Below are 17,708 nucleotides of genomic sequence, written 5' to 3'. Positions count from 1 at the left end.
CAGTTTTTCAACCTCTGTACTAGTATTCATGTATGGAAGTGTAATGCAATTTATATGCAAAATGCAGAAATTAATACATTTTCAACTGACTCATTTTGTAGGCAAATCAGCATTAATGAAACAAGCTAATGTATGAAAGGCTAGATAAAAATACACATTATAAAACCAAAGCAGATGTTTCAACTTATAGTTTTAATATAGCAATCAAAGAAAATTCCAAATACTGTACAGTGAAGTGTAGTATAGTACACTATATACTGTTATAATACACTATTGTTACATTACTGATAAAAAAATCAAATATAATTAGTACAGCAATCACAAATAGAACAAACCAAACCTTGCTGGATAACAGCCAGTACTGTGAGATGGTATAGTTTCTATGCTAATTTATTTTTAATTCAACATGTAAAGCACTTACTTTTTAAAAAGATTTTTTTCTAAATATATACACTATTTTAATTCCTATTTATACATTTTAAATAGCATTCCCTCCTAAAAGTGCACTCTTTCAATTCTTGGCAATAATCCTCATCAAACATAAAATAACTCTGAAAATACCACTCTTGTTTCAACCTTTTATTGCTCAACCACAGGCATAAGGGCTCAGAGGGAATCCTGCACTCTAAAGATCTTAAGCAACTTCTTCATGAAGCTAAACTGATATCCACAAGCAAAACAAAGAAACCACTCTCTGTTGTGGCTTTTTTTAACAAAAGGATTAACTTCATATTCATATTATTATTATTATTTTACAAAAGCATGTAGATTCTGATATTTAAAAATAGGAGCCAAACAAATGTAGAGATAACAGTGGCATCTTCTTGAAGCATTCATTTTCCATACAACTCAGATCGAGCATCACTCTCCCAACTGTAAACATACCAAGAATTTTGTTACCTAGCATTTTCAGCACATTGAAAAAGTGGAAACAACTCCACTAACCCTGTGACAATGACAACAGATTCTACTTCATGAAAGAGTGTAAATCAAGTATTTTGGCCTTGCAGGGTTGTTAGCACACAGCCCTGTGGCACTGTGCCTCTGTGACACTGCTACAGCACTCTGGCAGAGGCAACATCTAGCTTGTATTTTGCAGCCAGCACAAGACTAGTAAACCACATGGAATTCACAAAGCCAACAATGCACACAGCTGTTTTGTGACTATAACAGGGAAGACATCCCAAATACACTTCTTTGATTTCATTTGAAAATCTGCTATTTCTTTTTCCTCACTGAAATGCAAACAATTCAGAGAGAAACAGCACTATCAAAAAGTCAACTAAGCAGCCAGCCATTTGAAGTAGTAAAAGTTTTGGAAAACTGATCTGTTCTCCCGAGGTTTCCCATATGCTCATCAGCAATCTAGTTCATTCCCTTTTTTATTTTTGTACTAGGCCTGTATTTTTAGCAATCATCTTTCTTTGGGTTATACATACTAAGCCATAGTAGCATTTAGGATTTTCTAATGATGTGTCCTCTTTGCCATGAGACACAGCATAGAGGATCCTTGGCCTTCAGACGAGAAGGTAATCAAGGTGGGTACTCAAAACCACAACCTCTTTCCACAGGCAATTTGGAAGCAAGAATTTGGGTTGGTTGCCTTTACTTTTCAAGAAAAGGGCACCATTCTTGACATTTGAGAAGTCCTACTGACACATCTTCTCATCCACAATGAGCCAAAGTCTTCCCTGGCCTTGTACTCCAGCAGCATTTTCCTGACTCTAACAGGGAATTCTAACAAACACACTGGTGCTTCTTGGACAGGCACACAGATTTGTCTCCACTTACATTTGCACCCACTGCCAGCAACAAAATGAAACATCTGTTCCAACTTACACTTCAGTGTTCTTTATTTCACTTCTCCTGCCCAGTCACATCTCACTGGCACATAGTTTAGCTTCACTTGAGAGCACCAAGAGCTATCTATCTTTCTCAAAACCACTGATATTAAATGCATGGAAAAGCTATGTGAGATAAGAACACTGCAAAGAAATATGCACAATCCTGCCTTCCAGAATTCACACCAGCACATCTTGTGACTGACATTTTACCAGTCCTGTGAGACCATCTTCTTTTAGGAACTGGAGGGTTCTGCTCTACACGACTCGAGTGGGCCCGAGATGACACTAATGGTGAGTCAAACAGAGCTATTATCTGTTTCTATGCCTATTTAGATAAGAAGGAAAATGTCAAATTACTGCTGAAATGGGAAGTGTGTCAAAACTAAACCAAGCCTTCCTCTTTACACAGCAAAAGGCACACAAACTTCTGCAGGCTTACCAGAAAGGCATGAAAGAAGCATTTTTTCCTTGAAATAAGAATGATGGGCAATAAATATTTCAATTTATTTCAAACTTGAAATTCTGTCATATACACTGCTCGCTCATTGTTTTTCCAGCCAAGGAAGACTTTTTTCCCCTAAAGAAAAGGTTAAAACTATCAAAGCATTGGTTACCTGGTCTAAAATGCAGGAGATCCAGGAGATTCCTCCCCCCCATCCTCTCCCAATTGACATTCTTTCCCAGAACAAGCCACTGCTATACTTTTTTAACACTGTGACAAAGCACAAGCCTCTACTCAACATTTCCTATATAGATGTAGCCTTCAGCGAGCTAGACTGATTCATGGGAGACTAAATGTTTTCAGAAGTCATGGCAGGCTTCCAGGTGCTGCATGTGCATCCTGTTTCTCATTGAATAAGCCCTGCCAGTTAATCAGTGCATCAGCAAGGTCAGTTCTGGCAAGCCAATTACTTCATACATTCCAAGTTTCCAAATTGCTAACTTACCGGATAGCAATTTGAGATCTTAACATTTTTCATTAACATTTATTTGTGAAAATGTGGTATTTATATTTTACCTCTAAGTAGTGTATGAAATCATAAAATATTTGCACCATCTACATAAAAAGTTAACCAACAGAGCAATTTTAATTTACTTTGACAAAAGAGAAGGGCTATTCTTTAGTGACTTGCTTCATTTCAGTTCTACATACAAAAATAAATCCTTCCCCGTGGGACATTTTCTCATACTAACACTTAGAACTGTTTAAGTGATTAGAAATGTAAAAAGTGAGGAGACTTTCCTGAATACAAACATCTACAACACAAACCACATTTGTGAACTGGAAAAAACCTACATGTGCACAAACACAGACTTCAGTATTTAAATGCTCTTAATTCCTTTGAAGCTGTATTAAGATCTTTTCATCCATTCAATGTTATTTTACCATGAGAAGAAGCAACAATAGTGCATTTAAATGACTACGAAGATAGGAAGCAAAGTGCAGTATCAGAAACACATTCCATCCTTAGGGAGCAAGCACAATGGCTGCTTCTTAAAAACTAGCACTACAGGTCTGATGAACACACTGCTTAAGTGGATAGCAGCTCTATTATCACTGATGCAGGGAAATCTGCATCACAAGCTGAAGTGAGGCTGAGAGAGGTGGGTAGTCTTTATAGACACTGAAACAGCTTGTATCCCTTGTTCCCACAGAGTAAACAGCGAGCTTCTAAAAGCTCAATTATCACCAAACACTTTAGGATAATGCGTGTTAGAGAGTCATTTCCTTCCAATAAATTGTTAATTTGCTCTTAAGAGAACAGCTGTTATTTCATTTTTGCTATTTCTAACCAATGCTAGCAATCTAAGTCTTCTAAAAGAAATGGATTTGCCATTGAACATTTGCTCTCACTTGCAATTGCCAACTCTAATTGTCTCAAAAGTTGCACAACCACCTGACCAGTTTGGTATTTGGGAGGAAATGCTACCAAGAGAGCACCAAAATGGTTGTGTTGGCTCAGACAGCCAGGCATAACCACACCACATTCAATGTAACTTCATCATATGCTATGTGGCCTTTTTTATAACTTGCTTTCTAACTGACAATAGGAGAACTTAGACTTCAGTTTACTAAAGTTACACTTATTTCAAGATCTCTGAGAGGAGGATATGAATGAAAAAGTTATTAAATTGGAGAAGTGCCAGCAAAGTTTAATTAAAAGTACTGTATATGCTGCATTATCAAATTGAGCAGAAGTTTAGTTTCAGTTACTTTTTGAAATGCATGTCTAATTTATGACAATAGGGTATTTTTTATTGGAATTAAGTACCTGGGACAGAATTAACTTTGCCAGGTTTCTAGTTTTGCCTGTTCTAGCCCTTCCAGTAACCTTAAGCTAGCATGGTAAGAACCTTGCATGGGCTTAAATTTTAAGACTTCTAAGAAATTAAAACTTACAAAGAATTTTCAAGAACCCACATGTACAGCAGATATTCATCTCAGTGCATTTTCTAATAACTAATTTACAGGTAACAGAGCCAGCCTGGGCAGCAGTATGGTAATATTGAAAGCTATTGCCAATCACATGCTTATCATGCACTGAATAAGATGATATAATCTTTGACATACATACAAGATTTAATAACTAATCACTTTGTGTGGCCCAGCCAATAAACATTACATTTGACCAGTAATTTCTTCTACCCTTATTAGATTTTAACCTATCAAGAGTGATCCATTGGCTCAGTTGCATTAGTGATTCCTGCATCTTGACTATCCATCTCCTCAAGCTCCTCAACAGAATTTCCCTTTTGTGCTTTAGACCTTGCAGGGAATGTTGTTCCCACAGAATTCACCATGTTACCATCAGTTGACTCAGTATTCAAGTGTTCAGTACCACTTGGTGCAGAGAATGATTCGGGTAAGGCAGCCTGAAAGCTCCCAGTTTTAGCAGTTGAACTCACTGCCTCTGCTTTTCTTTGAGATACATCAACTGATGCTGACTGCTCTGTATTCTGATCCCGCAAATGTCTATCCATTGAAGCCTGAATAGAAGAGACCATTTCCTGCAACTTTTTTCTCTGTGCCTCAATCAAAGTGGGGTCAAGCTGCCTGCTGTCTCTCATTGTCACAACTCCCGGAGCAATTCGAATAAGCTCACTGTTACCAGAAGCAGCTGGGAATACAGAAGGCTCAATTTTAGCAGAAGGACTGAAGTCCGTTTCTGTGCTATGCTTTCTTAAAAGTGGTGTTTCCCTGGCCCTTTGATCGTGTTGTTGACTACTAGATGCAGTTCCTAGGGAATGACCCTTTCCTTGAAATGCAGTTATGTTATGTAGTTGTTCAGATTTCTTTTTCACTACTCCACCACTACCCAGCTTGAGTATTCCATGTGAAGGACTTGCTTCCCTGCTTCTTGAAGCAGCTTCTGCTCGCACTTGACTTAAGGCCTCTTTAACCAGCTCTTCAACATCGGGGCCGATCGGGAAGTGCCCAGCAGCATCCACACACAGCTCCAGTCTGTCTTCTGCTGCATTGTACACAAAATTTTTACCAGGCAGATGTGGGAAAGTGCAGTGCTTGCCATCAGCCAAACCTATAAGGACAGGAAAAGTTATTCAAAGTGCTAACGTATTTTAAGGCATGCTCTGAACACACAGTAATTATTTTATTTAAATTTACTGAATCAAGTATGTAAAATCAAACACTGAAAGCTACTACTGTGGGAGAAAAAACGCAGGCTTTTATGCCATACAACAACCACAGCATGCTGCAAAGATGCTGCTGCCTTCTGTGATGACTCTGATGAAGAGACAATACTGTACTATTACAAGATAAAATGACCACACTGCTATGACTTGCAGTTCCATGCTTGCAGTAATGTAAAACAAGCCAAACCCCATCACTACCACCACCCACACTCCCAAAATCACACAAAACCAAAACATCAACAATCAAAACCCAAAAACTGACAAGGAGAACAGTTCAAAACACTAGCTGAAGAAATATTATTTGAGACTACTCCCATACTAGTTAAAATTGTAGTAGGATTTCTGGTTGCCTAACTGCTGCTAAGCCTGAGGAATTTCAAATTTGCTATTTGAGAGGAAGTGTTGCTAGATTCACAGAAGTGTTTCAAGCTTACTGTATTTAGTAGTCCCAGATATTGTAACTATTAACCTTTACAAAATAAACATAAGGCATAATATTATTGCTCTGCTGTTTAATTGTCCCACTTGACCAGTCTGTTAAAATTGAGAGTTCACTAGATAATTTTAAGTTCTGAAGTTTCTTTGTGCCAAAAATGGACAACATTCAGTTTTTACAGTTTATAAAACACAAAATAACTCTTTCAACTCTGTCCCATACAGGCTGTGGTAAAAGCAGTAGGGTATCACTTCAGTGATGGTGGCTTTCTGTGAGTTAAAAGCTATCTGCAGATGAAAACTTGGCTGCAACCATTCTCTTCACTTTAGTTCCATCAGCTATGCATGGAGAGCTACAATGAAAACAACACAGTTTAAAAGGTGCCAGGAACAGGTAAATTGTTGGGATTTTTCCTCTCATTCTCAAAATTCTTGAAGAAAACCACCAGAAATTATTCAGAAGGGAAGAAACACAACAAGCAAATTCTATTTCTGTATTACCAAATACAATGCTTTCAAAATGAGTATTCTGAGCAACAGTGGAAAAAGGTCATTCAATAATTTGATAAGTTATTAAACTCTTTTCATCCTAATGAACCTACTTATTAATCTCATCCTCCACAGCTTCTGATTCACATATGCACAATTGCAGAGGATCTACAAATAAGATTTTATTCTGAGAGCTTCAGACATGTAGCTCCTTTCTTTACATATCCATGGGAACCAATAACCAAACAGCCAAAATGCAGAACAGAATTTAACCTCAAACACCTACCTGTCTAGCTTCGCCTGAAGAACATATTTTAAGTACATAATTTAGGAGCTCAACTTTCATGTGCAAAAGAGAGAACTGAAACAATTCCTATGATTGACCAAAACTGCCTCTGAAACTGCAATCCCAAAATCTCAAAGTAGGACCTTAAACAAGATGTATTAAATCAAGCTTCAATTGGTTAACAGTACCTACACTTCACAGACAGCTTTGTTCCCAAGGTCCAGTGTAATAGGTGCATTATTACATTACCTAAAAGATTACAAATAGGTAAGCAGCTTCTTAAACTGGAAAGATGAGTCAGATTGTTGCATACTGGAATTGTAAAAGTGTACTAATGCTGAAATAGGAATTGTACCTACCAAGACAGTCTGTAATTGAAACTATTGCACTTCTCTGTATGCAGGCATTATCTGCTACAGCCTTATTTCTCACACAGTAAGCTGGGGAAAATGGCTTTTAAGTTAGACATTTTCTGTGAGTTGGGTTAAAATTCCTTGGATTTCAGGATTTCAGATCTGGCTAGCCATTAATTGGTCAAAAATACCTTTTCCATCAGGCACTGTTTAAGCTGATTCACTTTCCACAAACAATGCAGCACTCGTTACTGTACAAGCAAAGTAAAAGAAGGAAAACTAAAAGGAAACATATAAGATACTTAGCATGCTAACTCTATTATCAGGCTAATAATTCAGTGAGAGTTAGAGGGCATTGAGTATATCACACATTTAAATTTATTTCCAGAAATAAGTAAGGTAAAGTTAAGGTTGATAAAACTGCCTAAGAAAAAAATCAAATAGCAAGAAAGCAGTAAAGGGACCATTATAATAGCTGAAATCACTACAGCTAAACTGTGAATGCAAAGATTTCATCAAGAAAATAAACTTTGGGAGAAAATAACTCCTTAGTACTTTCTTCTCTAAAGAAACAGTTGCTCTTTTTTGTGGGCAGTATTTTTAAAGCCATCTAAAAATCAAATGTACTCTACTTGCTTGGTTATTCTGCACAGAACCCAAGATGCAACATTCAGCAATTCAAGAAGGGGATGGATAGTTTTGCTTTTGAACCATAATCTTAGGAATATGTAAAACAAATGTAACCAACCATTTAAACTTAAAAAATTAGGTACCCTGCATAAAATATCTACTAAGAAGCACAAGAAAGGTAAACTCCTTATCCAGTAAGTATCTTGAAGTAAAGGAATAGGTGTTATGATTTTCTTGTTGTTTGATCTTTATAGAAGAAAAACATTAAGATTATTAAGATTAAGATTATTGACAACTTTAAATGCCATGGAGAGAAAAATCAGTTAATTTTTTTTTGGTCATATTGTCACTAAAAAAATAAAAAAAAAGAGTTGTTTGTACAATTCAGGAAGTGAAAATTTCAGGAAGAGGTTTAAGTTCAATGAAATAGGTTTAGGCAGATTCCCTAGTCTTAGTCTGTCTGAGGGAGCATTAGGACTTCTCCAATATTTAAGAATGAAAATTTACCATATCAATAGAATAAAAACAATATATTTATGCTTACAAGTGACTCAAGACCAATTAACAGTTTTCAGGATTTGGAAACAGAGGAAGGAAGAAATAAAAACAAGACCAAAAAAATACCTGTTGTTTTCTTCATTATGCTGTAGAAGACTCCACCCTGCTGAAACAACTGAGGAAGCCCCTTTGCGTAAGACCAAACATCTTCTCCTGTAAAAATCAAACACAAACATTAAAATTAAACAGTTGTATTTTCATATTATAGACAATGGCTGAAAATGTAACTCCTTAAATCAAAAGTGGAGTCCTCACTCTCTTCTATGCAATTAAGAATTTGAATTTTTATTGCAAATGCACAGAACATGAGCCTGGGACATTGAAAGACTTTTAGAAAAACATACCACTGTCTGCAGTCAAATATCCTACATGTTCTAGAACAAAGGTTCCCAAATCTGATTTGATCCAAGGTCCAGCTCCTGGTTCTTTGCCAAGCCCTAAACATGAGTCTCCATTCCCCTCCTACCTCTGCTTTCCACATTAAACTAGGAAATTACTAACACATTTCCAAAATTCAAGCACATATCCTTGCTCATTAAAACTTGAATTCTATATCCCTACACCTTCTCAAAAATCAGAGCTCAATTTCACAGCTGTGACACAGTAGACTTAATACTGCAGCTGAGACACAAACGAGCACCCAGGCAGCTGCATAGAAGCTGTGTCTGTACCTTGCTTTTCTTGAGAGTTAGAAACAAAATACCAACCATGAGGCCCTGGCAGTCCTGTATAACCAGCGTTCCTCAACAACGCCAAAAATGGCATTGAAATGTGACAACTTTAAATGCCAGGGAGAGGGAAAAAACCAACCTAGACTACATAAGGAAAGGAATATAAAGAACAGAAAAATTGGGTTACAGTGATGGAATATCAGTGACCTAACAGCACCTGCTCAATCATTTCAGATCTGCATTTTCCCTACACCCTTTTCCTTATTTTGCTAACCACTTACCTGCTTCAGAGAAGTGACATGTGCTGTAGCTGTCTAAGCAGTAAAAAGTTCTGATAAATTCTATCCTCCTGATGTAGGAACAACTATTGTGCATACACATTTTCAGAAAAAATATTATTTTCCCCACTTTCTATCAAATATACAAGGAACATATTGATACATTTTAGGCAGAAATTGCCCCCTTCTGTAGGGATTGAAATCTCAGTAACAACATCTCTCAAATTTCTATTAAGATTGGAAAATGTAAATCTTCAGCTACAGTTAACTGGTTGTACTACTTGGATAGAGAAAGCTGGAATGAGTGAGGCTGTAAAATATGACCACCAATATGTCTTTGCTTGCTGTTATAGGGAAAATAAAATAAAATAAAATAGCACAGGAGGCACAGGACTCCCTGCTCATCTGCTCCCCCACAGTTGTCACTCACCTCTCCAATGCAAGCATTACTCAAGCCCCCATTCACTTTACAAAAGTACACTGCACATTCACCACAGTCTGACTTTGGATGTTTTAAAGACATGAGACTGATATCACCTGATTAATTTTGAAAACATTCCTTCAAACCATATATGCTCAGGTTCATTGCATTCATTCGCACATCAAGCTCACAAATTCAGCCTTTGCTTCCAAGATGAACACTGAAGTAATAAACCAACTGCTCTTCTTTCTTATTTTCCATGATCTACTGAAGGAAGTCTTCTGTCACTGCCACCTGTGTCCTTACTCTCATTGGCAATTTGAAATGCACCTTCCTGTACACAGTGCCTCCAGAGCATCGCTGCTGTGCCTCTTCCAAGCCTCCCTGATGGCTTAAACACTGCCCACAGGAATCAAAACAACCACTGCACTGACAACTATCAGGATACAGCTGCTGAGAACTATCAGGATACAGCTTCAGTGCACTGAAGCCTGAAGAGGCCACAGCCAGCAGGACTCCATACTAAGGACTCCTCTACTGCTGCATTGAGCAATCCATTACTATTTGAAGGACTCCCTTTCATTACACAAGACAACCACTGGACATAAAGAAGAAGTCCAGTCTTAGAATTACTGACATTTTCCAAGGAAAGATTTGCTTGGGCATGATTTTTCAAGCCTTGCACAAGGGAAGCATCACTGTTTAGACAGCCTTTTATGCAATACTAACAAGTACTACATGCAGGAAAGCATGGAGAGCAGGGCTCACAATACAAAAGCATCAGCCACTGAAAGAAATACAAACTAATGACACTGTTTTGATAGACATCTCCCACTGGAAGACAAAAAAAGCCCAGAGTTACAACTGGACTTTCCCAGATCAGAGGAACTAGTGTGTGTGACTCAACTAAACTACATTTGAGGTTTGCACATTTTTGTTGCTAGCTGAGTTTTACCATTTGTTTTGGATTTGTTTGCCATGGTAGCAAGATGTTTATAGGTCACAAGTTAATTTGGATGAACACTTAGTTAGATTAAAAACTCCCTCAAGATACTACATTTATGAAAGAGAGTATACTGTTCCTACTCCAGTACACACTTCCTCAGCCAGACCCCAATCCCAGAACATTAAGGTATGGGAACAAATCAAGACTGTCCTACCCACAAACAGGCCTTGATCACTGATATAAGTTAGCCTGCAGCTGCTGCAAGCCCAGGACTGTCACTTCAGACAGCAGAGAGAACACACAAAGTGCAACACAAATAAAAAACTCAATTGATAAACATATGTTATAGGGAAGTTCAGCTGGCTTCAAAGCAAGCTGTTTAATTCCATGAAAATCCTGGTATCACATAATACATTAAATTTAAACCTGGCTATTTTGATTCCTTGTGTATGGATGAATTCATCAGTGAAAAACAAACCAATCAAAATAAATTCATATCTGGCGTGCACATATTTAGAGTGCTTCTGCAGGAATGTAAATAAATCTGGTTTAAAATATAATGGTTGAAATATGTTAATGCAAAATTCCAACTCCTTTAGTAATTTCCCTACAGAATTCTAGCATTTTGAGCTAAAAAAAACGAAGAAGAGAAAGCTTTACAAAAAATCATGCATAATATGTTAATTGGTCCAGAAATGACAGTGTTTCATTTCCCAGGGCTTTTTTAAAAATTATACACAGAAAAACTTAAGAACATGATCTAAAATTCTAATAAGTAACTGAGACCAGAAAAGAAAAAATCTAGTAGCTGAAATAAGAAAAATTCTTAATTCTACAGGAGACTCTGTGCGAAAGCAAATGTTTTAATCACACAGAATGAATAATTATGGAAGTCTGAAGACACACTTCCGCTACAGGCACTGGGGAAAAGAAAAGTGTGTCCAGCCCAATGAGCTATAATCTATCACAACAGCATCTCCCCTCTACACACTCTAATCTCACTGCATTACAGGAATGTTTTTAGCAGAACCAAGTTACAAAGCTGCCTCTCAGATCTTTGCAGCAGTTTTAGCAGTACAGAAATGCTGTTGAAATAAACTAAGGCTTCTTGTCTCAAAAAGGCTGAATATCCCACCTTGAGGAATTGCCACCCCTAAGAAAGTCCAAGGACTTAAAAGGTTAGCTAATCTGTTGAAAAATCACAATTGTGAACAGTCTGGTGACTAGAGTTCTCTCACAAGTATTTTTAAAGGAAAATGAAGACCCAATGAGAAAAATTATGATATAATGACAGCAACTTATTCAGTAGCTGCATAAGGCTTTATAACTGGTAGGTTTATCACTTGCTGCTGCTTTTACTTCTATTAGTAATGCACTATGGATGCAGCCAGAGAAGGGTGAGATAAATTCTATTCTAACTGGTGCTCTTAAAGCAGAATCCAGCAGTAGTGATGGCAAAGACAAAAAGCCCTTCTTGCACACAAAGATCAGCTCACAGTTTATGGATAAGCACCGGTGAAATAATAACACACCTTAATAACACATCAAGATATTTTTAAAGCATGCCAAATTTTTTTAAGTCAATAACTATACTTCCAGCAGTACTTCCTGCAGACAGGAAATAAGCTTCATCTTTTAAGCTTCATCTAAAAGTTAAGACAACTTTTAAACCTAACTTTTTCCTGCACTTTGGAACTGGGGTGTGAATGTCAGTGTGACGAGGGGAGTAATGATTCAGCAGACTATCTTGTAAAAGACACAGTAGTAAACAATCACACTTGGAAAAGAATCAAAGTTCTGCTTGATGAACTTCTGACATAGCACTCTGTGATTACGTAATTGTTTCGTTTCTGAAACATCACATGCTTTAGCCACACCAAATCCCTCCAGCAAAAGAGAAGGCTCCCACAAAAAACCCTGTAAACATGACTATTCAACTGGTTCGTAGAGCTGAATGTATGATAATTACAGCTCTACTTCCTGCCAGAAAGCAGCAAGAACTGTGAAACCTGATGAACAAAATACACAAACAGGGGTCCAAGTCTCCCGAGTTCAAAAAGGAAAATAAAAAACACAGGCACCTGAGAAAAGTCCTTTTGTCTTGAATTATTCACAGTCAGATTTACATGACTGATAATTTATAAGTGTAGCTTTGCAACCCTATGTCCAACCTTTGGAATTCAGATCCATGTTTAGATTCTTTCAGTTTCTTCTCTGTTTATATTCTGAAATAGTACTTTCCTTAAATTTTTAAAAAGACCAGATCTTAATTTAAAACTAACGGATTATCTAAGGAGAAAATGCCAAGTTGATATGCTTAAACCAAGACAACTCCCTGTGGGGCCAAATGTCAGGATTTCCTCCTCTACAAGGGTGAAAATTTGTTCCTCAAACTTCCAATGAGCAGACACTCAGCATCCTCTTCTCACCCCTGCTCTGAATTTATTTCCTGAACCTGAGGGAGATGTAGGGAAAAAAAGTCTGTAGCTTTCACACATACACTTCCAAAGTGTGCCTAATGAGAGGCAGGAAAAACAGAGAGACAGGACAGCAGAGGCAATGCAATCACCTCTAAACAGCAATTTTTGAAAGAGGACTTTGTAGCAAAAGAAGAACAAATAGCTCATATACCCCATATATACATTTCCAAAAGTCACTGACAGCATATTAAATGCTCTTCTAATAAAGGAATAAGGGATTTTTTTTTCAGCTACAAGATTAGGTGATTTAAGAAAAAGGGAAATGTGTATGTAACTACAGCTTGCAACATGTTATCTTCTACTTAAAAACACAATTCTGAAGAATAACACAAAGTTAGCCTTACCCATGAGCGTTGCCAGAAGACAGAGTGAATACATCTCCTTGTCAACTTGCTCTTGCAGATCCTTTGATGAGATCTTACTGGTCACAGCAACATCTTCGTGCTTCACAGCATGGGCTGAGTGAGCTGAGGCAGCCTGCCTGCCTTCCTCCTTGCCCTTCAGAATCTCTATGGCAATCCTGTCACCGTGCTGCAAAGGAACAGGCTCGTTTTCCATGCCTTCTTTGGGAGGCAGAAGCTCTTTTGGAGGAAAGCCGTAGCGAATACACTGCAAATACGGGGGAATATTAAATTCTCTTGCTATGCCTTCCTGGAGCTCCAAGAAGGTGGTAGTGCACTTCAAGGTAAGCATGGACTGCCTCCCATCATTGGTGGTTATCCGAATTTTCTTTTCCTTTGCAGATGTTGGAGAATATGGGGTTTTGGTTGGTGTAGCGGGCGCAGACGAGGGCCCCTCACGGACAGCCCCGGGAGAAGCAGTCCTGGGCTGCCCTTTATGCTCTTGTTTCAATTTCTCACTTTTCCGTTTCTGCATTACAGAAGCCTGGTCCGCAATGTTCTGCTGAATAGTTCTCTCAGCCTTGCTCATATTCAACTCCTCCTTGTGCAAAGTTTTAGTCTTCTGTCCAGTCAAAATTATTTTGGTTGGAAGTTGCGACTCTAACTCTTGTCCTTGCTGTACATCATCAGCTCTTTGGGCGTGAGCACCATCGATATTTACAGGGGTATAATCATCAGGGTTCTTTTTGGCAGTTTGGTGCAGTATTGTGTTGACAACTTTCTGCACCAGAATCTCGCTACCAAATTCACCGGGGAAGTGCTTGGTAACAAGTTTCATGGCGACATCGTACACATTGCTGTTCAGAGAGGTGTCACTTTCATACTGGAACCAGTACACAGTCTCTCTCACCACTCTTCCACCCCACTCTAGAGTTATAGGAAAAGCTTCAGGCAGATTGTCATATTCTTTACCTTCCCAGTAATGCTTGAAGCCACAGCCACACTTGCCACCTGAAGACCTAGTATTAGTTCTGTCTCCATCAATATACAAAACAGACCCATCTTCTCTGACGCGACGCATTAGGTTACCGTGGCACCAGTTACAGACAGTCAAATTACTCAGGCCATAGTCTGGTACCAGCACATCCTTCACAGGGTTGTAAGAACACACCAAACTGTTCAGGGGAAAACTGTAATTTTTGTCAGGCCTTAGCTGGCCGTGAGTACTTTTTGCCAGGTTATACAGCTTCCCCCCAGGAGCCAGCCACTCTGGGGGAACGTGATGCTCTGAGAGAGCCCCACAGATGAGGCACCTGTGAAGGCGGTTGTCCATCACTGCTTTCTTGGCAGCTGCAGTGACCTCTTCGGGCTGGACCCCTATGACACCAGTCCTTCTGTAGAAATATTGATGCACATCAGCTACAAGACTGGGGTGGATACCGTGTTTACTCATGAAAACCTCCTCCATTGCAGCAACAAGCCTCATCAAGTACTTATCCTGCAAACTTCTGTCTCCTCCAATAATGCAACCACCATCCTCCTCTAACATGATGTACTTTTTGATGAGGTCTTGAGGAACTCCCCAGGCTTTAGGAAGCAGCTTCCTAGGCAGCTTAGGTAAAGCAGCACCTTTTATTCCAACCAGAGGAATATAATGGTTACGCCCTGAGCTACTCCACGCAATACAGATCGGCTTGTTCAACATGCCATCTTTCCCCATGCATTTTTCCAGAGGTATCAGACCAGGGAGGAATGTTGCTGAATAATCTCCAGAGCTTCGCATTCCACTCAAGGAATCTAACAGGATGATAGGCCGGTGAAGCACGTTGGCCAGACCAAAGATGTGAATATTCCTAAGGCCCATTGGCACACCTTCTGGAGGAACAAACAAAGGGTCACATTCATTGATAATATCCTCCCACTCTGCAGCATCAATAAAGTCATGGAAAAGTGCCTTGTAGTGGCTCAGATTCTCCTCAAAGTGCTTCTTTAGATTCTCTCGGAGAGCATGCCAGAACAGCTCCCTGCCAACAAGTGCTCGTGAGACTGCATGGACAAGGCAGTGGCCATCTCCATCCACGTGGACAGGAATGAGGCATTCTTGACTGTTGTTGGCCTTCTTGATGTCCTCCAGGGTGTCGTGCAGGTAGATGAGACTGCCGGAGCGGTCCTTCCCATAACCCATGGTTTCGACGTGCTCTGGCTCGATGAGGAAGGCACGGTCGCCCAGGAGGGAGCAGTCAAAGATGTCTCCCTGGTTCATCTCCGTGAGGAGCTTGGCTTTGCCAGTCTGCTTGTCCATCCCATAGCGGGCCAGGATGGGGGCCAGGAGCTTGCAGTGGTAGTTGGAGAGGCCATGGACTTTGACGAGCTCGGTGTTCCTGCGGGGCGGGCCGGCGCCGCTGACGCCCAGCAGCGCGTTCCGCAGCAGGTTGTGCAGCACCAGGTCGGGGTCCGTCACCTCCTCCACGGCCAGCAGCTGCCGCTGCTCGTGGCGCCGCCCGCAGTCCGTGCACTCGATGCTGCCGCTGCCCTGCGGCCCGTGCGCCGGGAAGAACAGCCGCGCCTGGCATTTGGGATCGGGGCAGGTGCCCGAGAAGATGCGCCGGTCTCGCTTCTTGGAGGCGGACGGAGGCGGCGGCTGCGGCTGCTGCTGAGGGGACGGCGGCGGCGGCTGCTGGGGCTGGGACATCGCTCCGCTCCTCTCCGCCCGGGCTTCACCCGCACCCGCTCCTCCGCCGCCCTCACAGGCGCATTCCCTGCGCGCCTGACAACGACCGCCGCCTCTCAGACGCCGCCGGTGCCGGTGCTGCCCGTGCGGTACCGAGCGCCGCCCGCCGCCCCCCGCCCGACGCGGAAGCCGCCGCCGCTCTCACCGCCCCTCGGCCGCCTCAGTGGCCGCAGCGCCGCGGCCTCGCGCACTTCCACGCCGGCGGCGCACGCGCGGCGCTGCAGGGGCGGATGGGAGCGATAGTTTCGTTCGCCGCCAAGGCCCGATGTGGGGAAGGGATCTACGTGCTAAGGGGAGACTACAAAGTCCGTGATGCCACGCGGAGGAGAGTGGGAGGGCGGGGGAGGGGCGAGTCCCTGCGGCGTTGCTGGGAAGCGTAGTCCGCGGGCGGGTGGGCCGGGAGGGACGGGCAGGGCAATCGGCGGCGCTTGTTGCGCTTCCTGCGGGAGCGCTGGGGGAGGCAGTAGGGTGTGAGGTAACACCCCACATATACATTCCTGCTTTGTCTCGCTCGGATGTCGGTCTGATGTGACACCCCACGTGTATATTCTTCCTCTGTGCCCCTCAGGTGCTGGTTTGGGGTGACACTCTACGTATATGCCTCCTCTGCCCCCCTCGGGGGCGGCTCCGAGGTGACACCCCGCGTGTACATCCCTCCTCTGCCGCCTCACGCCCCGCAGGAGCACCGGGCGAGGCTCCCTCCCGTGTCACCTGTGCCCCTGGACAGGCTCGGGGGGCGGAGGCTGCTCAGCTCCGACAGGCTGCAGCCTGCAAGGGACTGACAGGAAGGGACAGGGCGGGGGCCGGCCCCAGCCTTCCCCTCAGCACTGCCGCTGAGGGGGAATCTGAGGGTCCCCGGGGGCTCCCCGGGCACGGAGGTTTCCAAAAGCACGGCAGGAGCATGTCCTGCCGGGCACAGCGCCCTGCCAGGCAGCACTGCCTGCAGCCGCGGGCACACGGGCTCTGCCCCAGCCGCCGCCCGAGAGCCTCGGCGGGCAGGCCCGGGCGGCGGCGGCCGCGCTGTGCCTGCCCTCGGAGCTCCTCGGGGAGCCGGGAGCTCAGCGCTCCCTCGCCGGGGTTTCGATTGCCGAGAAGCCGCGCCGGGCTGCTGGTCCCGGGGGTGAGCTATCTGAGCGGAGGTGTTCCCCGGCTGCCGGCTGCTGATAGCGACAAAACAAGGCTCACGGGGACGCGAGAGCGAGCTGTTAACGCGAGTGATCCCTCCAGCTGGTGCTACGTAGGGAGATAATGAGGGAGCGGAGCTGGTGCTTACGTTATCTCCAGTGGCCGTCTGAAACGATACTTTTGCCAAAATGAAATGGAATAATGTTCACAACTTCCAACCTAATTGCAGGGCTGGCAGCGTATTCATGCGGAGAACTCAAGGAGGGGTACTGTCAGCAAACGGAGGAGTTAAGCTCTCTGAAGGCTATTCCAGATAAAGATTTATGCTTACATTAAGGAAAACAAAAGCTGAATGTTGGAGGACAAGGTGAAACCTCACAGGGTATTTCCAAGTACCGGTGACCTATTCCTGTTCACAAGGGCAAAAAAAAAAAAAAAAGACCACTTCCTCCCTCCTCCATAACCC

At 42.1% G+C, this 17,708-nt stretch overlaps 1 protein-coding gene across 1 annotated transcript; it reads right to left on the bottom strand.

The window, feature by feature from the left end:
- Nucleotides 1-173: 173 nt before the first annotated feature.
- Nucleotides 174-16,213, bottom strand: VCPIP1 (valosin containing protein interacting protein 1). Its single transcript, XM_054285256.1, has 3 exons — nt 13,390-16,213; nt 8,316-8,402; nt 174-5,383 (listed from the first exon to the last, which is right to left on the bottom strand). Exons 1-3 carry the CDS (start codon nt 16,076-16,078, stop codon nt 4,512-4,514), a joined length of 3,648 nt encoding a protein of 1,215 aa, XP_054141231.1. The 5' UTR covers nt 16,079-16,213; the 3' UTR covers nt 174-4,511.
- Between the last annotated feature and the right edge of the window lie 1,495 nt (nt 16,214-17,708).

This window comes from Melozone crissalis, unplaced genomic scaffold (genome assembly GCF_028551555.1).
Source record: "Melozone crissalis strain CALT ecotype California unplaced genomic scaffold, PUWL_Pcris_2 ptg000042l_1, whole genome shotgun sequence".
Lineage (NCBI taxonomy): Eukaryota > Metazoa > Chordata > Aves > Passeriformes > Passerellidae > Melozone > Melozone crissalis.
Note: the sequence above shows the minus strand (reverse complement) of the source record. Positions and strands in the feature narration are given on the sequence as shown.

Excerpts from the sequence above, each read along its gene's own strand:
- VCPIP1 (XM_054285256.1), bottom strand. The coding sequence starts at position 16,078 with ATGTCCCAGCCCCAGCAGCCGCCGCCGCCGTCCCCTCAGCAGCAGCCG. Across the intron at positions 8,403-13,389 it reads TCTTCTGGCAACGCTCATGG|GAGAAGATGTTTGGTCTTAC; the intron begins GTAAGGCTAACT and ends TGATTTTTACAG. Across the intron at positions 5,384-8,315 it reads CATAATGAAGAAAACAACAG|GTTTGGCTGATGGCAAGCAC; the intron begins GTATTTTTTTGG and ends CTGTCCTTATAG.